The sequence below is a fragment of the Suricata suricatta genome, chromosome 5, assembly GCF_006229205.1.
Source record: "Suricata suricatta isolate VVHF042 chromosome 5, meerkat_22Aug2017_6uvM2_HiC, whole genome shotgun sequence".
Classification (NCBI taxonomy): domain Eukaryota; kingdom Metazoa; phylum Chordata; class Mammalia; order Carnivora; family Herpestidae; genus Suricata; species Suricata suricatta.
The window spans coordinates 17,270,759-17,292,712 of NC_043704.1; the positions used below are offsets into that span (position 1 = coordinate 17,270,759).

The 21,954-nt window shown below is 36.8% G+C and overlaps 1 protein-coding gene across 1 annotated transcript in view; it reads left to right on the forward strand.

Annotated features, from left to right (window-relative positions):
• Window positions 1-21,954, forward strand: part of LTN1 (listerin E3 ubiquitin protein ligase 1) — a 63,035-nt gene that overhangs the window by 25,426 nt on the left and 15,655 nt on the right. Inside the window, exons 12-21 of the mRNA XM_029939085.1 lie at window positions 960-1,143; window positions 1,616-1,855; window positions 2,641-2,794; window positions 3,589-3,733; window positions 4,228-4,414; window positions 5,890-6,049; window positions 6,892-6,996; window positions 8,704-8,846; window positions 20,755-20,890; window positions 21,088-21,232. Coding sequence (XP_029794945.1) covers window positions 960-1,143; window positions 1,616-1,855; window positions 2,641-2,794; window positions 3,589-3,733; window positions 4,228-4,414; window positions 5,890-6,049; window positions 6,892-6,996; window positions 8,704-8,846; window positions 20,755-20,890; window positions 21,088-21,232 — 1,599 coding nt within the window. The remainder of the gene's footprint in view (window positions 1-959; window positions 1,144-1,615; window positions 1,856-2,640; window positions 2,795-3,588; window positions 3,734-4,227; window positions 4,415-5,889; window positions 6,050-6,891; window positions 6,997-8,703; window positions 8,847-20,754; window positions 20,891-21,087; window positions 21,233-21,954) is intronic.

Consider the following 21,954-nt stretch of genomic DNA (forward strand, 5'->3'; position numbering starts at 1 on the left):
TTGTCCAGGGTCTTAAAGCTAGAATAAGGGTAAAGCTTGGGCTAAAATAAAAGCCCTGGTTACCTACAGATTTTTAAATAAAGGACAAACAAGTTTTTAGGCACTACCCAATCCGCACTTGGTTTTTTGTGTTTTTTTTCCAGATTGCTTTGAAATGAACCAAGTTGCAAATTCCTTTCTTGTCAGCCCTTAAAGCAAAAGAAGCTCTGGGAACATGGATCAGCATGCTTTTGGGGGTGGATTTACAGTTGTTGTTTTTTCTTCTTCCCCACCCCATGAAAATAAACCAGTTGCTGTTAGCTATCTGGCCCCAGTTACTATTACAGAGAATTTGGGGAAATAATAAGTCCCATTGTTCATATTGAAGTAATTTACTACTATTAAATATGTTGTTTAATTTTAGTAAAATTAATGAACAAAAAATTTAATATAGAGAGCATTTTTAATACATAGAGCATCTGTCTTCAAAGTTCACCCATTCATTATTGAACATATCTGCAGTGTTGATAGCAGGTATCAAAGAAGTTTAAGACAGTATCTGCTTTCAAGGAACTTAAAGTCTCATTGGAAACAAGACATACACAGATGAAACATTATAAATACTAATTCAATCCAGTAAGTGCTTTAGAAATTCAAAGAAAAGCAGTTATGAGTATGGGCTTGAGTGGATGGGGGGACTTCATAAAGTAGGTTGGCTTTGTAATGATTGTCAGAGAATGGATGGGATTTTGATAAGAAAGAATATTTATAGTTTGGGAAGATAGCTTGAAAAAAGCATGAAAGTATATGTAAGCAAGGCTTAGTGGGGAACAGGGATAATACAAACCTTCTCAGAACTTGAGGAGGAGTGGGGGAGAGTGTTGGGGCCATGATGATGAAGGGAGATAATATGGTACAAGTAATATAGGCAGATATACTTTTTGATCTTGTAAATCTTTGCTTTAATTTTATGATTTTAGGCATGTTCTAGTTCAGATAAACATGCTTTAGTAACTCCTTGGCTAAAAGGAGATATCCTCGGAGAGAAATTGGTAACCTTGGCAGATCATCTCTGTAATAAGGAATCCACAGTATCTTCCGATTCTTATTTCTCAGAAAGATGGGCTCTTCTAAGCTTGGTATTATCCCAACACATTGAAAATGGTAAGCAAAAATGGGGCTTTTGTTTTTTAGTAGGGAATTAATCTTTCACTTTTGTAGGAGATTCCATGTTACAATGTTTGTATGTTATTGGTTGAGAATAATGAAACTTAATTTATGCAGATACTTTAATTTTGTAAGCCCTCTAAATGTTTAAGTCTTTTAGCATGACTTGGAAGACATTCAAATGTTTTTAGTTCTATATTCTAAACGGTTTTGAGTTTAGCAAAGTTATTCACTAATTTTGTAGAGCATTGCTTTTTTTTCCCTTAATTTAAGACTGCTCTTAAACATGAGAGCTTTTGTATGTGAAAGATCAGATTGATTTCTTGATATAATTTTGTCTAATACCTAAAAAATTTTTTTAAACACATGTAAAGACTTAAGCAGTTGTTAACCCAAAGTAAAGTATTAAAAAATACACTGTTAATATTTTTTAAAAATTTTTTGTTTGTGTGAACTTTTTTCCCTCTAGATTACTTGATTGGAGAAGTATATGTTGAAAGAATTATTGTTAAGCTTCATGAAACTTTATCCAAAGTAAAGGAATTGTCAGAAGCTGAAAATAGTGATTCATCAGTGTCTTTTATCTGTGATGTGGCCTATAACTATTTCACCTCAGCAAAAGGATGCTTGCTAATGCCATCATCTGAAGACTTATTATTAACTCTCTTTCAGTTATGTGCTCAGAACAAAGAAAAAACACATTTGCCAGGTAATATCCTACTGCTCAAATGTTTTGTTGGGAATCTCCGACTTTGACCTTCATAGTGTAAGTGCCCAGGCTTTATTAATTGAATCATAATGTACTTGAAAGTTGAAAGCATTTTGAGTAAAGAGCTATAAATCTTAAATACTTTCAGCTTTAGAAACCAAGTTAAAGGTATATGTAGACATAATGTCTAAATTCTTTCTTGATGTCAAAGAGATAGTTTTGGAAGGAGCTATGACAGATGATTTAGAATCTTCGCTCCTTCACTTAGAAGCTGTTGTTGGCAAGTTGCTTAATTTCTTGATGCTTCAGTTTCCGTATTCATAAAGAAGGGTATATTAATATATCCTTCTCTTACTCTTAGTATGTATCAAAATAAAACTGAGATTGCCTTTGTAAGCACTATATTGCCTTATGTATTGAGATTTAATTATGCAAGGTATTAAAAAAAAAAGTAGTATTGGTGTAGAGCCCTCCTCCCCAACCCTTTCTTTCATATTGCTCTGTTCTCACCTCTCCAAAATGACAATGCTCTTGTAAATAAGAGCAGATAAGAGCTAACTTAAAAAATCTTAACATGTTTCCATTTATATGGCACGAGCTAGTTTGTATTATTGCATATTTATGACATAGTTATTCTGGTTTGGCAATTGAATGGTAATTTTATGTTTTCCATTTTTAATGGTACCTTAAAAATCTCGGGTCTGCACTGAGTTATTTCACACATTTTGTACTGATTATAGTTGCTTCACAGGGATTAAAAATTACTGTTGACATCTTGATTTTAGACTTTCTTGTCTATAAACTGAAAAATACTTGGCTCTCTGGTGTGAATTTATTGACCCACCAAACTGGCAGTCCATGTAAACAGAGTACTTTCCTGTGTCTGTCTGCTCTGTGGCTGAAGGACCAAGTTCAGTCTTCATCTTTGGATATCAAAAGGTAACCTTTTTTGTACTCATTTGCACAGGATCTCTTCCGCACCTGATCACTGTCTTTAAATTAGAGCCTGTGATTAGTGTATTTGTGAAAAATGACTTGTTATGTAAGAAATCTACAGGACTGTAAAACAAGATCCAGACAAAAATATTTTTCCAAAAGGAATTTGTTTTAATGACCATTAATTTAAACTCAGCTCAAGAATGATTTGTTATAGCACATCTGCTGGACTCGTAATTCATGCCAGTGACATGATGGGAGTGCTGTCCTGTGGGCTGGTGGGGGGATTATGACCATCGCCTCTCATGGCTGCCACACAGAGTGGTTACTCTTCAGTGTTTAATATTGGGGGCCTGGTTTAAGGTGTTGTCTTAAGCTGTTTTAAGATGTTGAATTGCAAATATATTTCACACCATGTATCTAAATCCATCTATTAAAGTGAGAGCTAAGAGAATGCATCCAGAGGCTGTTAGGGTTGTGTCATATCTTTTTCTGACCATCATGGCTTTTTTATCCCATATAATAAGATAGCTGTGTTTCAGAAATACCTGTTCCAGAATAGGTCAAGTTCCCTTCCATTCTGATATAGAAGCAATGCTCAATTTCAAATTAAAAATGTTTTATTAAATCCCTAATTTGATGGTGTGTATGTCAGATACAGGATAGAGGACTTGCTTAGTTTTTACTAGTCTTTTTGTTCAGGTAAACTGCTGTGTGCCATAGGGCATTTAATGTGTACCGGGGTGCTGTTAGTCACAGCATAACTATAATTGTTGCATTGTTTGCATTATTTTCAGTCTTCAAGTCCTCTTGTGTGCTGTTGATGACTTGCTAAATAAGCTTCTAGAGAGTGAAGATCCTAATCTTCTGGGAGTTTATATTGGAAGTGTAATGCCAAGCAACAGTGAATGGGAAAAGATGAGACAATCTCTTCCAATTCAGGTGTGTTTGAGATTGGACAGTGCTTTTCTTGTTCTGAAGTTTGGACTTCATGCAAGCTTAAACATTTTAATTTTATTCTGGGGAAGGGAAAAAGAAATGAATGAAATGGATATCTTTGGTTTTATCCTGGGGAGAAAAAAAGGTAAATGAAATGAGTATCTTGCTTTGCCTTGACATCTCTGAATGCTCCTATGTTGGATGTTTATGGTTTGTAAGACACCGGCAGTTGCCATGGGACAGGGTGAATTAGATCTAGTTCCGTCAGAAGGAGTCTTAAAGAAATACACATGGTGTTCATTTCCTGAAGCAAAACCCAAACTTCTAGGCTTCTGTGATTTTATTAATAAAGTAGTGATAACTTCATTTTGAAGTTACTCTAATAGTATTTTGAAGATTGATACCTTCATTTTTGTTCCCTCTCTTATTTACGTAGATGGTAAGTAATTTAGAATATCTAGTGATTTTGTATATAATTTAATGTATTCTTTTTACAGTGGTTGCATAGACCTCTTTTAGAAGGAAGATTGAGTTTGAATTATGAGTGTTTCAAAACAGATTCTAAAGAACAAGATACAAAGAGCCTTCCCAGCCATTTGTGTACTTCAGCATTATTGAGCAAAATGATATTAGTTGCACTGAAAAAGGAAATAGTCCTAGAAAATAATGAGCTTGAGAAAATAAGTAAGTATATAAGAGCATTCAGATATAATAGCAGTGTTTTGAAATAATTTGTAATAAATATAATTTTGAAATAATTTTGATTACAATTTAAATCTTTAAACAATCAAGAATCTTCCATTCCTATTAACTATTGTAGTGATGAGAAACTTGAGGTTACTTAAATGATAAATGGTAAATTGCAAATCAGATGGAAACACCCTGAAATCTTGCTATAATCTTGTTAGCTGTAGAGCAGAATTTGGTATAAGATCAGTTACTCAAGCTGGCAAGACATGAGTACTAGATCCTGTGGCACGTAACCCTACAGCAAATGGTTGAGTCTGGTGTTTCATCAAGGATTCTGAATTTTCAGTTTGTTTTTAAACCACTATACTTTCATGTTGATAGAGATACATAGATAAATATGTAGATATAGATTTTTTGAGGTTCAAATGTTGAATCCCATGGGAATTTTGGATTTAAAATTCCCCCATTCCAGGAAATGGTCTAGAATTGTAGGTAGCAGTGTGACCCATACAGAGTATTAAAGGTAGAAGTCTTACATAATTTACATAATTTAATTTCTCTGTCAGACTTGTTTGTAATACTTCAGCTGTAACATAGTTACCAGAAGAAAACGTGCCCTGTGGAAGAAAGCTGGAACACCTTGATTCGCCAGCTCACGTGCAGTTAAGGGCAGGGAGATTAGCCTGCAGGTGTAATAGTGTGTTTGGTGGATTGTGTTACTAATTACAAACTGACAACATTATGTATTAATCTTCTTATCAACCCTGTGAGATATTATTATTATTATGGTTTTTCTTAACTGGTTTTCTTAGCTTGACTTGATTAGAGTTACTTAGTTTGTAAGGAATAGGATTAGATTTTTGAACCAGCTCTCAAGTCTTCGGACTCCAAAGTCTATATACAACTTTATAAAAGAGAGTTGTGATAATTCTGTATTAAAACCTATGATTATGCTAGGTTTTGTGATAGATTCTTGGTCATTTAATACTCACAGCAGTCCCTGAGCTGGATTTTAGTACTCTAATTGATAACAATGCACATAGCTCATTTGAGTCCAGACCAGTCTCTCACTGAGGTCCACTCCCTATTTGCTATACGGTGTTTCCCATTTCTTAACACGTTGACTTGATCTTGTACCTGGTACAACTGGTACCTGGTGTAACTTGCTACCACCTGTGGCAAAAAGAGTAGGAAGATTATTCCACTATCTCTCGTGACTTGGGCCTGTCACATTGTTCACTAATTAGAAAAGGGACCAAGTAAGATTTGGGAGAGGAGTGGCATTTTGTACCAGACAGATGTTTTCAGTTTTCATTATCATTGAGCATCTCAAAGCAGATTCGGAAATAAGTTCACAGATATTTTGAGACTGGTGGGCAGAGCAGTATTCGAAAATGGGGCAGTGAAGTGAAAATGATCGAAAGCTTTCTTCACAGAGTCCACTTGATAATGTGTTGTCCATTCTGTAGTTGCAGAATTGCTCTATTCACTGCAGTGGTATGAAGAATTGGACAATCCACCTATTTTTCTAACCGGATTTTGTGAAATGCTTCAAAAGATGAATATTACATATGATAACTTATGTGGACTCGGTAACACTTCTGGCCTTTTACAGCTGTTATTTAACAGGTAAGAATTCCTTTCAGCTTCCATTTTTAAGTGATTGTTTTACTAGCTTTTGGTTTTGTTTCTGTAAAATGTAAGCTCACTTCATGCTAATCTTTCAGAGGGTTGATCTAAATTAAACCCAGTTCTTAATGATGAGTACTTCCTGGATTCTGAGTACTGGATTTACTCATCTGGGGCGATATTGAACTTTGCCTGTGTTCTTAAATCCATGAATTACACTGAGGAATGGGGCAGACGACATTGAAAGCAATAGAAGCCTTGTGGAAGTCGTTTTGTCATCTGTGGTCCATCCTTCCGCCACTCTCAGACCTTACACTTTGCCTGTTGTTATAAACACAGAACCTTACCCTTAATTGACGGGAGCTTGTTGAAATTACTGTGTTGAACTGCCTCTTTTTCACTTGTCTGTAGTGTTTTGAATATATTTTGCGGTTTCAGAGGTCCCAGGCTTTGCCTTTATCTGCAGTCTCCGTCACATACTCAGTGACACTCAGAACTTCCCCTAGCAGATTTTAACACCTCTGTGGTTCTTCAACACTAACCAGGCGTGGTGTCCTCTGGGACATGGCCTTTGTCCAGCTACAGTCCCTGATCCTCAGACCTAATCTCTATTGGGATTTGAAGGGCTTTGGGATGAGAGCTCAGTACTAGTTGCAAAGGAGTGTTGGAAACCTAAGCTCCTAATCTTTCCAGTAACGGCAGTTGTTTGGGACAAAAGCCATGGGTGAATTGATACCCTCACAAGGTGCTCTATTTAATTCTGTAAAAGGAATCCAGGTAAACGGTCTTTAAAAATCTTAAACACTTTGAAAATGGTTTTTTTTTTTTTTTTCATTTTTTAGATCCATGGAAAATGGCACCCTTTGGTCTCTTATTATTGCTAAGTTGATCCTTTCCCAAAGTGTTTCATCTGATGAAGTAAAACGGCATTATAGGAGAAAAGAAGGGTATTCTTTTTTTTTTTTTTTTTAAGAAGGGTATTCTTATTTAAAATGTTTATACTTGTAATTTGCTGTATTTGGTCATTTTGGCAAGCCCAACTAATGAATAATCTAATCAATCAAGGAAACAAGCTTTAAGAAATGCAGAAATTCAAGTAAATGAGATTGAAGACTTTAAGACAATTTAACTTATTTTAGGTTTGGGACACACCTTCTCATGTAAACGTTTTAAACTTTATAATATTTTGTTGTGGAATTTTATACTTTTTTTAAAATGCTTTATTTATTTTTGATACAGAGAGAGACAGAGCATGAGAGGGGGAGGGGCAGAGAGAGAAGGAGACACAGAACCGGAAGCAGGCTCTAGGCTCTGAGCTAGCTGTCCATACACCCTTCATTGAGTTTCCGTCAGTAATACCATTTTGCATAACTTTAATACAATTTTACAACTAAGAAAATGGCATCATACAATCCACTGACCAAGGTTACATATACTTATTTATTTGTGTGTGTTCTGTGTAGATCACATGTGTGACACTACCACAGACCAAGACAGAAGAGTTTTATCACAGGGATCCCTTGTGTTACTTTTACAGCCAGACCCCTTCCTCCTATTCTCATCTTGCAACTAGTAATCACATAATCAGGTTATGATCTCACGGTTTGTGAGTTTGAGCTCTGCCTTGGGCTCTGCACTGACAGCACAGAGCCTGCTTCGGATTCTCTCTCCCTCTCTCTCTGCCCCTCCCCTGCTTATTCTTTATCTCTCTCCCTCTCTTTCTGGACTTCCTCTACATATTCATGTGTGTACTCTCTCCCTCTCTCTCAGAAATAAACCCCCCAAAGTAAAAAAGAAATAGTTAATTTGATAAATTTAATGTGACTGATAGAAATATAAATTAAAAGAAGCATACTTTATCTGCCATCTTGCTAGAAATTAAAAAGATTCATTAAGTGTACAGCAAAACACCTGTACACCTGTACGTTTTTGGTGAAAGTGTATAAATTAATCATTCTTTTTAGGAAAGCCATTTCAAATTATCAAAATACAATACATTCAAAGCCTTTGCTCATGCAATTCTGCTTCTAGAAATCTAGCCTAAAGAGTATTATTTTTGCACAGATGCAGAATAATATCTGCCCATGGGTATTTATTGCAACATTATTTGTAAGAGCAAAATTGGAGAAAAAATAACAATGTCCACTAATAGGGGAATAGTTAAGATTATGATAGTGTCAAATGATAATTTTTAAAATTAGAAATGTGGGGCGTCTGGGTGGTTCAGTCGCCTACGCATCCGACCCTTTTGGTTTTGGCTCAGATCATGATCATATGGTTCATGAGTTTGAGCCCCACCTGGGGTTCTGTGCTAGTAGTGTGGAGCTTACTTGGGATTCTCTCTCCCTCCCTCACTGCCTCTCCCCTGCTTGTACATGCTCTCTCCCTTTCTCTCTTGCTCTCAAAATCAATGAACATTAAAAAATGTTTTTTAATAAAGTTTAGAAACATATAAAAAAGAGAAAGCAGTAAAAAATACTCAGTCTCATCATCCAGAATCAGCAACTGTCAATCTCTTTTCATAGTTTCTTTTTTTCTCTACAGTTATTTTATATAGTAATTAGTCTTCTTGAATATTACAAAGAACAGGAATTTTCTGAAATAACTGCACATTTAAGATAAATATAATTCATACTTTTCCTTTCCTTAAACAGGTTTTTCCCACTAACGGAAGGCAATATGCATACCATTCAAAGTCTCTGTCCATTTTTGTCAAAAGAAGACAAGAAAGAATTCATTGCTCAATGTATACCTCCCCTTTTGGTCTGGACTAAGGAAGACCTTTGCAGTACTAATGGTTAGTGCCTGATAATAAATACTTCTTTTATTTAATTACTGCTTAATATCTAAATCCAGATCTAGCAGAGGTAAATTGAATTACAGCTGATTTATTCCTACTTTGCTACATAACAAGTTGACAGTCAGTAGGATGAGTGTCTTTGAGGAGTGGCTGTTATCATCTTGCAGTACAGAAATGCTACAGCCTTAAGGGAAGGCTAAGACGACAGGTGTAGCAACAAAACAAAAGAACCACAAATAGCCTCTCATTATTTTCATCTATAGCAGTTTTAGCTTTGCTTAATTCCAATTTCTCCCTAGTCAGCTAATGATTGAACATATAAAGGTAACAAAAATAGCTTTTGTTGTATTTTAAACCTTTTTGGACACTGTTAGTTATTTGTTTATTAATTCAATAAACATTTACTGAACATGGCTGTGTGGCAGTTCCTTTTGTAGAGAGGACAGACATAGGTTGTACCATGATAACCGCTGTATCAGAAGGGTAGCCTGTGTGTCAAATTGGCAGAAAACGAGTTTCCCCACTCTTTTTTTGCGGCATCAGTGGTGATTTCAGAAAGAGAAAAATTTGACTGGGTGATGAAGGATATTTCCTTATGGATATAATTGGGGATGGGCATTTTGGGTACATAAAACAATGTTCAGAGTTCAGTTTGGCTGGCATTTCAGGAAGAAAGTTGGGGACAAAGGATTTTAGGACGTACCAAAAGCTGAATTTTGAGAAAATAGTAGGGAAAAAACCTAATGTTGTAGGTTAAAGCGATTGGACTTTAAGAGGTAGCTATTAAGGAGCTGTTGGTTCTAATTAGGTAGGAGAATAATAAGACTATTTCATTAGAAAGATTATTTTGCATGGTCCCAGGCAGTTACACATCTTACTTCAGCTCAGGTCATGATCTTGTGGTTCATGGGTTCAAGCCCCGCATCAGGCTCTGTGCTGACAGCTAGCTCATGAGCCTGGAGACTCTTCAGATTCTGTGATTCCCTCCCCTGTTCACTCTCTCTCTCTCTCAAAAATAAACATTAAAAAAAAGATTATTTTGAGGGGCACCTGGGTGGCTTAGTTGGTTAAGCATTCAACTCTTGATACTGACTTAGGTCATGATCTCAGGGTCATGAGATCGAGCCCCACATTGGACCCAGTACTGAGCATGGAGCCTGCTTGGGATTCTCTCTCCCCCTTTCTTTCTCTCTTTCAAAAAAAAGAAATTATTTTGATAACTGTGAAAGATGGATGTGAGGGAAGAGAGGTTGGGGTTATAAGACAGGAAACTATTGGAATAGATGTAATGAGAGAAACAGTTTAAACGAAGGTATAGATGGAAGAGAGGAGTTGGACATGAAAGAGATTAAGGAAATAGAATTGTTGTGGCTCTGTGATTCTATTTCTTAATTGGGTAGAAGGAAATACCATTAGGCCTTATAGAGAACCTTTGTTTTTGTTGTTTTAATTCACACATGAGAGAACCTTTAAAGGAAACTTGAAGGTTAGGGGATACAGGAAGCCAGTGTTAAAATTTGAACACATTAGATTAAGGTGTCTGGGAAAAAACTCAAATGAAGATTGTCTACTGACTTGATAGAAATACTGCTTTCAAAGTCCATGTCATGTAGGTGGTAGTATAATTTATAAATTGAGGATGAGCTTGTCTGGGGAGAGTGAAGAGTGAGAAGAATATCAAGGGAACACCAGTATATAGATAAGAGGGGTATATGGGTGGATGGAGACTTGAAAATAAGGGCTACGGATAAAGGGAAGCAGAGGAGTTTTCGGTAGTATTCATCACCCGTGTTCAATGCCGTAGGGGTCCAAATAAAATTCAGGACTAAAACTGTCCATTGGCTCCGGCATTACTAGAATGAATAGTGGCGAGAAAGTAGAGGCAGATAGTTCTAAGTGTTCGGTGAAAAGGGATGTGGAAAGAAGGTGAGAGATGGAGGTGAATTCAAGGTCAGAGGGAAACTAGGTGTAGGAGGTGGAGGAGGAATAGAAAATAGAGACGGAGTCATTGATGATAGTTCCCACTGAGGAGATGAGAGGGATGAGATCTAGGTAGAGAAGATGCTGACCTTGTGTAGGCGAAGTGACTCTCTTCTGAGACAAACTAAGGAGAGATGGGGGGGGCTGGAGGGTGTGCAGATGTGAATCAAGAAAACCTAGGGAACTTCATGTGTTCCTTAGATTTATGTCTCTTTGGGCTCAGTCCTTTGATGAATGGAAGCTGGATTGCAGATTTTAAGAAGGTAATGAAAGTTTGAAGTAGTGGACAAAGAACATGCCCATCAACAAACATTGTCAAAAGGAATTTTTTTTATGGCACCTAGGGCCAGCTGATGTCAAAATCAAATTTTAAGGCATCAAGCTTTGTAGTTGCTTACAGAGCCAGACTGTGGGGTCAGGCTAGGATTTGCAGTCCTGGACTGGAGTTGCAGTTGAATGGACTGTGTGGAGAGGGGAGGATACCTAATGGGGGTCCGGTGGTTTCTCCAGCACGGGTTATAACGAGGTTACGACTAACCGAAGGGTGGCAGAAGGGAAGCAGGGGCGGGACACAGGGCTGCAGTGCCTCACGGACCACGAGGTGCCTCACTGTGTGGAGGCCTCCAGGAGGAGGAATGTTCCTGAGATTTGACAACTGGTTTTGCTCTTTCAGCGAAAGTAAGGAAACAGAATTAGCTAACATACTTTTTAGTATTTAGTTATTAGAAAATCTGTTGTTTCTGATTACACTTGAGCTGCCTATTCTGTTTTGCCAGGAAGATTTAAAAAAAAATTCTTCCTCTGCTTTTAAAGGAATATTAAATACATTATACATTTCCCCCCCTTTTCTTCCTTGGTTTCCTTTTACGTACAGGATAAAAACGGAAGGACTTAGTTTGGCCTATTGGATTATTTACAATCTTACATGCAACTGATCTCTCCAGTTTTACCTCTTTTTGCTTTCATCCTGGACCCTTGCCATGCTAAAAACTCATGATTTTTTAACTTTTATACCTTGTTTTTAGTTTTATTGAAAAATTATTGGTGTACATCATTGTGTAAATTTAAGGTATACAACACGATGGTTTGATTTACATATATTGTGAAATGATTACCTTGATAGGTTCAGGTCACATCCATGTTCTCACATAGATATAATACAAAGAAAGGAAAGGAAAAGGAAAAGAATTTCCTTCTTGTGATGAGAACTCTTAGGATTAACTTCTACCAGCTTTCCTATATATCATGTGGCAGTATTGTACATTACATTTCTAGTCCTTCTTTATCTTATAACTGGAAATTTGTAACGTCTTTCCTCCAAGCCTTCTCTTCCCCCCATCCTCCACCTCTGGTAACCACAGTGTGATCTCTTTTTCTATGAGTTTTCGTTTAGTTTGATTCCACATATGAATGACATTACATAGTATTTGTCTTTGATTCATTTCACCTTACCATAATGTCTTCAAGATTCATCCATGGTGTCACAAATGGTGGGGTGTCTTCTTTTTTGGTGACGGAATAGTATTCCATTGTACATGTATATACACCACAACTTCTTTTCCATTTCATCCACTGATGGACACTTGGGTTGTTTCCATGTCTTTGCTATTATAAATAATACTGCTGTGGACATGGAGGTGCAGATTACTTTTGGAATTAGCATTTTTGTTTCCTTTGGATATATGATGACCTTTGAATAACATGGGTTTGAATTTCATGGGTCCATTTATATGCAAATCTTTTCAGTAAATACAGTATAGTACTAGAAATGTATTTCCCTTATGCTTTTCTTGACATTTTCTTTTCTGTAGCTTTATCATAAGAATGTAGTTAATACATAAAACATACAAAATACATACTAATTGTTGATGTTATTGGTAAGGCTTCCAGCCGACAGTAGGCTATTAGTAGTTAAGTTTTAGGGGAGTCAGAAGTTATATGCAGATTTTTAAGAGCATAGGGTGGGGAGTTTTGTGTCCTAACTCCCACATTATTTGAGACTTAACTGTATTCCCAGAAATGGGATTCCTGGATCATATGGTAGTTCTAGTTTTAATTTTTTGAGGATCTTCCATATTGTTTTCCATAGTGGCTGTATCATTTTACAATCCCACCAACAGTGCACACAGATTCCATGTTCTTCACGTTCATGCTAGCATTTGTTATCTTTCGTCTTTTTGATGATGGCCTTTCTAATAAGTGTGAGTTAATATCTCATTGTAGTTTTAATGCATTTCCCTAATGACTAGTGATGTTGAGCATCCTTCCATGTTATCTGTTGACCTGAAGTATATTTTCTTTGCAAAAATGTCTGTTCAAGTCCTTTGTCCTTTTTAAAACTGGGTGGTTTGTTTTTTTGCTATGAGTTGTATGAGTTCTTTGTATATTTTGGATAGTAATCCCTTATTGAATATATAGTTTGTAAATATTTCTTCCCATTTGGTGTATTATCTTTTCACTTTGTTGATGATTTCTGGTGCAGAAACCTTTTAGTTTGATGTGCTCCCACTTGTTTTTTTTATTTTGTTACTTGTGCTTTAGAAGTTCTATCCAAAAATTACCAAGATCCATGTCAAGGAGCTTTATTCCCCTGTTTTCTTCTAGGACTTTCATGGTTTCAGGTCTTACATTTAAATCTCTAATTGATTTTGAGTTAGTTTTGCAAGTAATGTAAGATATGGGACCAGTTTTATTATTTTACATGTGAGTAGCCTATTATCCCCGCACCATTTATTGAAGAGACTGTCTTTCCTCCATTGAATATTCTTGGATATCTTGTCGTATATTAGTTGGTCATATATACTTGGGTTAATTTTGGGCTCTCAGTTCTGTTTCATTGGTCTATTTGTTTTTATGCCCGATTATACGGTCTTTCAGGAAATGTGATGCTTCCTGCTTTGTTCTTCTTTCACAAGATTTCTTTGGCTAACTTGGGTCTTTTGTGGTTTTATATACATTTTAGGAGTATTTTTTTCTACTTCTGCAAAAAATGCCATTGTAATCTTGAATAGGGATTGCATTGGCTCTATAGATGTTTTTGGTAGTATTGATATTTTAATATTAATTCTAATCCATAAACATGGGATACGTCTCCATTTGTTTGTGTCTTTGATTTCTTCTATCAATATCTCATAATTTTCAAAGTAGAGAAAATTTCATTTTCTTAGTTAAATTTATTCCTAAATATTTGGGTTTTAATGCTATTGTAAATGGAATCAATTTCCTTATTTTTTTTTTTTTGCAGAAAATTTGTTATTATATAGAAATGTTACTGATTTTGGTATGTTAATTTTGTGTCCTGCAACTTTACTGAATTCATTGATCTAACAGTTTTTCGGTTGAGTCTTTAGGGTTTTCTGTGTATTAAATCATGTCATCTGTAAAGAGACAATTTTACTTCCTCCTTTCCAGTTCTGACCTTCTATTTCTCTTTCTTGTCTGGTTGCTTTAGCTAGGACCTCAAGTACTATGTTGAATAGGAGTGATGAGAGCAGGCACTGTTGTCTTGTTTTTTTATCTTAGTGGAAGAGCTTTTAGCCTTTCACCATTGAATATGATGTTAGCTAAGGGCTTGTCATATATATCCTTTACTATAGCGATATGTGTTACTTCTATTCCTGATTTGTTAAAAGTTTTTATTATGAATGGATGTTGAATTTTGTCAAATGCTTTTTTCTTTGTGTATTGCAATGATCATATGATTCTTTCATTTTATTACCATGATGTAGATATTGACTTGCATATTTTGAAACATCTTTACATTCCAGGGATAAATCCCACTTGGTCATGGTGAATGAGCTGCTGAAGTCAGTTTGGTAGTGTTTTACTGAAAATTTTTCATCTATATTCATTAGAAACATTTGCCTATAGTTTTCTAGTAGTATCCTTTTCTGGCTTTGGTATCAGGATAATGCTGGCCTTTTATTTTTATTTTTTTATTTTTTATTTTTTTAGATTCTAACCACTTTTATTTTATTTTATTTTTTTTAATACAATTTATTTTTTTAACATATGCAATTATTTTCCGTCATTTATAATACAGTAGTTTCAATGATACTTCCAAACAGAAAAGCAAAGTAAAAAATCAAAACCCCCACTTCTATTTCATGTAATTAGACTTATACAGAAATTAGAAGGTTAGGTACCAACTAGTTAATCACCTATTTTCACAGCTATCTGAAGTGGCAATTGTAATATAGCAGCTTATCTATGATACATTCAAGATACATGATATAATTTATGCTGGCCTTTTAAAAGGAGCTTGGGAGTGTTCCCTTCCATTTTTTGGAAGACTTTGAGAAGAATGGGTGTTGATTTTTCTTCAGATGGTTGGTAAAATTCATCAATCAAACCATCTGGTGCTGGGCTTCTCTTCATTAGGAAATTTTTGGTTAGAGTCTCAATCTCCTTATCAGTAATTGGTCTATTCAGATTTTCTGTTTCTTCCTGATTCTGTTAAGTTGTATGTTTCTAAGAATTTTTCTGTTTTTTCTAGGTTGTTCAGTTTGTTGGCATAGATAGTTCATAGTAGCCTGTTATAATCCTTTGAATTACTATGAGATCAGTTGTAATGTCTCCTTTTTCATTAGCAATTTTGTTGATGTGAGTCCTTTCTCTCTTTTATTCCCTTGGTTAGTCTATCTAGGGGTTTGTCAGGTTTGTTTCTTTTCAAAATCTAACTCTTAGTTTGTTTATTAACCTTTCCTATTATTTTTCTGTTCTTTCATTTATTTCTGCTCTAATCTTTATTTTTTTCTTTCTTCTGCTAACTTTGGGCTCAGTTGTTCTTTTTCTAGTTCTTAGGTCATAGAGTTAGGTAGTTGATTTGGAGATCTTTTTTGCTTCTAATGTAAGCATTTATTACTATAAACTTCCTTGTTAGAACTGCATTTCCTGCATCCCACAAGGTCTGGTATGTTGCATTTCCAGTTTTGTTTATTTCAAGAAAGTTTTAGTTCCACTTTACTTTCTTCTTTGATCTAGTGGTTATTTAGGAGAGTGTTATTTAATTTCTATGTGAATTTTCAAATTTTTCTCTTGTTACTGATTTCTAGTTTCGTGCCCTTGTGGTCAAAGAAAGTACTTGGTATGATTTCAGGGTTTTTCTTCAATTTGCTGAGACTTGTTTTGTGTACCAGCCTATGGTATATCCTATAAAAATGTGTATTCTGCTCTTCTTGGATAGAATGGAAGCATAAATGTTCTAATAATTATCAATGTAGAAATATAAGCTGTGGTTTTGTTATAAATACATATGTATTAGTTAGGATACAGGAGTCTGTTTTCTCTGTTTATGTCTGTTAGGTCCATTTGGTATCTGTGTTGTTTAAGTCCACAGTTTACTTACTGATTCTTAGGATAATCTGTCTTCTTTGTCCCCAACTGTTATTGTGGTACTGTTTATTTCTCCTTTAGCTTGTGAGTGTTTGCTTTATATACGTAGGTGCTCCAGTATTGGTTGCATAAATATTTAGAATTATACTATCTTCTTGAAAGATTGACCATTTTATCATTATACTGTCTTTGTCTCTTTTTATCATTTTTAGTTTATTTTGTCTAATATAAGTAAAGGCACACCTTGTTTTGTTGCACTTTGTTTTAGTGCACTTGGCAGATAACTGTTTTTTTTTTCTTTTTTATAAATTGGAAGTTTATGGCAACCTTTCATCAAGCAAGTCTATCAGTGCCATTTTCCCAACAGTATTTGCTCACATCATGTTTATGTGTTATATTTCAGTAATTCTTGCAGTATTTCAGACTTTTCCATTATTTTTCACCCCTGGTGATCTGTGATCAGTGTTCTTTGATGTTGCTGTTGTAATTGTTTTGGGGTGCCATGGGCTGTGCCTGTGTAAGACATCTAACTTAATTGATGAGTGTTGTGGTGTGTTCTGACTGTTCCACCAACTGGCCATTCCCTTGTCTGTCTCCCTCCCCTTGGGTTTGCCTATTCCAGGCCAATGAATAACCTTACAGTGACCTCTACCTGTTCAGTGAAAGGAGAGTCACTTGTCTCTCATTTAAAATTAAAATGTAGAAATGACTAAAAAACCAAGCAACCAACAACAAAAGCTGGAAGTGATTAAACTGAGTGAAGAAGTCATGTTGAAAGCCACGATGGGCTTGAAAGCCCGGCCTCTTGCACCAAGCAGCTAAGTCTGGGGTGCAAAGGAAACATTTTTGAAGCAAATGTTTTCATTTCCTTGAACTTGTGCCTCTCCATTGAATATATAAATGATAAGAAAGCAAAACAGCCTTACTGCTGATGTGGAGGAGTTTCAGTGGTCTGGATTGAAGATCAAACCAGGTACAACGTTTCCTGTAGGCCCTAACATTCTGCACTTCTACGGCTGAATGAGGTGAGGAAGCTGCAGAAGAAAAGTTTAGTGCTAGGAGAGGTTGGTTCATGAGATTTAAGGAAAGAAGCCATTTTTATAATATAACAGTGCAAGGTGAAGCAGTAAATGTTGATATAGAAACAAGCAAGTTATGCAGGAGATCTAGCTAAGATAATTAATGACAGTGGCTCCACTAATAACAGATTTTCAATGTAGACAAAACAGCCATCTTTTGGAAGATGCCATTTAGGACTTTCATCAGCTAGAGAGGAGAAGTCAGTGACTGGCTTAGAGCCTCAAAGAATAGGCTGACTCTCTTGTTAGGGGCTAATGTAGCTGGTGACTTTAACTTAGAATCATTGCTAATTTACCATCATTGTTAGTTTGCATGTTAACTGTAGATTATTGTAGTTACGGTTATTTTTACTGTATCATATTTATTTATTTTTAATGTTTGTTTTTAAGAGAGAATGCACAGGGGAGGAACAGAGAGAGCGAGACAGAGAATCTCATGTGGGGCTTGAACTCACCAACTGTGAGATCATTATCTGAGCAGAAGTGGGGCCTTTAACCAACTGAGCCACCCAGGTGCCCCATTTTTACTATATTAAAAAAAAAACCACAACTTTTAACTAGAGTTATAAGTGAATTATGTACCACTGTTACCATATTGCAGAATTCAACTCTGTTTATTTACCATTACCAGTGAGATTTACACTACCTTTTTATGTTTTTATGTTGCTAACCAGTGTACTTTTACTTCAACTCAAAGAACTCCCTTTAGTATTTTTGAAGACCGATCTGGTGATATTGAAGGGACAGTTTTGCTGGGCATAGAATTCTTGGTTAGCATTTCTTTTCCTTGAATATTTTGAATATGTTATCCCATTCTCTTCTGGCCTGAAAAGTTTCTTTTGAGCAAACCATTGATACTCTAATGGGGGTTCCCTTATATAAAACTTACCATTTGTGCTACTCTTAAAATTCTTTTGATGTTTCACAATTTAATTATGATATGATGTTCAATTTATTCCCAATTTATTTCCTCATGGAATCTGGATGTCCATTTCTCTCTGCAGGTTCAGGAAGGTTCAGCCATTATTGCTTTAAATATACTTATTGTACCTTTCTCTTCTCCTTCTGGAATTACCAATATAAATATTCTTGTTTTCATTGTGTCCCATAATTCCTGTAGGCTTTTTAAAAATTTTTATTTTTATCTTGCTCCTCTATGTAATTTCCAGTATCCTAGTCTCAAGGTCTCTGATTCTTCTGCATAGTTCAGTCTACTTTTGAAACTACTGAATTCATTTTATTCACTCCAGGATTTCTGTTTATTTGTTTGTTTTTTGATGGTTGCTGTTTCCTTATCAGACTTCACATTTTGTTCATGCATTGTTTTTCTAATTTTGTTTAGTTGTCTTTTCTTGTAATTTGCTAAACCTTCTCAAGAGACCCATTCTGAATTCTTTGTCTGACAGTTTAACTGATTTCCATTTCTTTAGGATCATTTGTTAGAGCTTTACTAGTTTCCTTTGATAGTGTCAGACTTGTCTGATTAGTTGTGAACCTTGATTCCATAGGGTGGTATCTGCACTTTCTGTTGTGCTCCTCTTCCAAATGTCGTTACTGATAGGTTCCTTCTGGCAGAGGTAGTTCTTTACCACTCAGCTCAGTGTGGGTTTCTAGGTGTATCTGCTGGCACTGCCCTTGTGCAAGGAAGGCCTGCTGTTGCAGTCTATTTTGATGAGGCTGTTTGAGCTCTGAGGACAGGCTTGGGGAGAACAGCTGGATAGGACCGCCAGCTTGGTCCCCTCTGTAAGGCTATAGGAAGGTGCTGCAGTTGCCTGGATTCTCTGGTCAGACTCACTAGTTAGGACTGGGTACTGTATTTCACAGCAGAGTGGGCTGTGAATTAGCTTCCCTCTCCTGGCAAGGCAGCAAACAGATTCTAGAGCCTGTACAGCTCATTGCTGGGGGACCTGAATTGGCAGGAACATGCACAGAATTCCCTTATCAGGTGATGTCCTGCAGGCGGGAGAAGCCACAGATTCTGCTCTTCGTTCAGGTGCCACCTTTTGTAGGCTAATGGGTAGGTTATGGAGCTTCTCATGTGCTCTGGTTAGGTCCTCTGATCATACGGGCTAAAGGCCATATTTGGCGATGAGGGGAGCTACAAATGAAGATTTCCTGCCTGGGCATCGTGGCAGAAGCAGCTCTGAAGCCAGTAAGGCTCTGATTGTCTTAACCCAGACAGAACTACATCCCAAGTTCCCTGACTGAACAGGGCCACTGGCTTTGCTCTGCAGACTGTCTGCTCTGCTCGCCCGCCTCTCTCCTGTAGTGCTGCTGTGCTCTATACAGCTTTCAGGAATTTTTGCTAGCCCTCTGGTCAGATGGGGCCGAAGACTCTCCATGCATGGGGCTAGCTAGGTCTTTGCTCCCTTGCCTGGGTGGGAAGGGGAGGGGCCTCCTTAAGCTACTCTTAGGTTTCCCAAATGTATCTGTGATTGCCGGGGGGCCAGGAGCTGCCCTCAGCCCTGTTTCTGAATTAATCATGCTGCTTGTGTGTAGCAAGGGAAGCCTCAATGCACAGTATTGCGTTTGCTCTGGGCCGATGAGCCCTGCTCAGCCGCCTCTTGGCTTGAGTGCCATTGGGCCACCCAGCTTTCAGGAGTTGTCTCCAGCCCTTCTGGTCTGATGCAGCTGGAAGATGCTCCACAGTGGGTGGAGTGTGACTCAGCTCCTATTTGGGCGTGAGTAAACTGGGCTCTGGGGTTGGCAAAGCTCCTTCCAGGATCAGAGTCAGGCAGATCTGTGCCCGCTCATCAGAGTGCACCCTTGACTTGGTTCTACAGGTAAGAAAAGCCACTGGTTAGGATTACTACTAGGTGATGCAGGTATAAACTTGGTCTGCCAAGACCCATGTGCTGGGTGTTACAGTCACCTCCCTAATGTTTGTCACATTCAGATTCCCAGTGGTTGAGCCCTGCAGATTCCCCACAGTCCCAGTGGTGCAAGATCAGAGTAGGGGCTCCCACAAAGCAGCTCACTATAAATGGAGGGTGCTGCTTTTCCCTGCCAGGTTCTCTTTTTGTACTGAAGGAATCAGAGTCTCAGAAGACCACGCCACATGGTGCTGCACTCTCCTGGCAGAGGCCAAGAGGTCTGGGGATATCTGCTTTTCTTCCCTTTCTAATGCATATTGCCTTGGTCTCAGAGGTGTAGGGATGGCCTCAGGCCTCAACCCTGTCGGGGTCTCTTGGTGATGTCTTGTTCTTGAAGGGTGTTAGTTAAGTTGTTAGTTGCTTTTCTTATGAGGGGAAGCAGTCAGGAACAACCTATGTCTCCATCCTTGGTGATGTCTCTCCTATTCTCTACTTTTTTACAACTTTTGGGCCTTAACTGGAGTGTCCTACTTGTTTATCCTTTGATAAGAGAGTGATCATTCCTTTTTTTTTGGTCAAAAACCAATTTAATCAGAAACAGAGCAATTATTTCTACATCTACAAGACTTCGGTTTAAGGCAATATGTATAGATAGATGTGGGTGTGTACATTTAATTTTCATTTTGAATTTTACTTTAGGAGGTTTTGGACACCTTGCCATTTTCAACTCTTGTCTGCAAACCAGAAGCATAGATGATGGGGAGCTATTACATGGTATATTAAAAATTCTAATAACCTGGAAAAAAGATCATGAAGATGTTTTTCTTTTCAGTTGGTAAGTGATACTTTATACTATGGTCCCAACCCCCCATTACCATGTGTATGCAGAATTATGTATCTTATAGTGACAGTAATAAGAAGGTAAACATTTAAATCGGACTTTTATAAGTAAGATTTAAGATAAAATAGTTTCCAGTTGAATGTCCATATAATGCTTTGATTTGTTTTGTTTTGTTTTTGTCTTTATCACAGTAATCTATCAGAAGTAAGTCCAGAGATACTAGGTGTAAATATAGAAATAATCCGGTTCCTTTCCCTGTTCCTGAAATACTGTTCCTCTCCTTTGGCAGAGAGTGAATGGGACTTCATCATGTGCTCCATGTTGGCTTGGTTGGAGGTAAATTAACCTGATGTGCCATCACCTCTGTTGGGTCTTCATGCGTATCTATATACTAGAGCCAATTACTAATCTTAGTCCTTAAGTACTGATAGGAATTTGCTCTTCTGCAAACATTTAGACACTATAGATATATTTGTCACCAGGTACTATTTGACAGAACAGTAAAGTGATAGAGGTTTAATGCCTGCCAGTCATTCAGTGACCAGATCCCCTGCTATTAAAGTATTCTCTCCATTAGCTCATTTTGGCATCATCTTTGTATACAGCCCTGGCAGGTTTTATCTTTCACGACTATTCTTTCAATCTTTTTGACTCTTAAATTATTCTTAAGATGTACTGTGTCAGCAGTAAGTTAAAGATTAAGCAAATTCAGAGGCAATTAGGGTTCTTTTTATAACACAAAACAAGTGTGACATTTGTGGGCTCCAATGTAGCAAGTCATTGGGTTGAATTGGTCTGAATTTCTGCTTTGTTTGCTAGTATCTGTGGAGCTGAGGGTATTCAAATTTGACCTGCATGAGCCTCGGTTTCCTTATTTTAAAGTGACTTAACAATGCCCAGTTAGTCGGGCTCCTTGAGATTGTAAATGTTTTTAATACGTTTCACTTGGTAAATGGCAATTGATATTTTCTTTCATAGTGTTTGAAAAAAAGGAAGATTTCAGAATAAATTGATTCTAATTCTTAGTATTTAATTTTTTAAAAAGCTATTTTGATGTA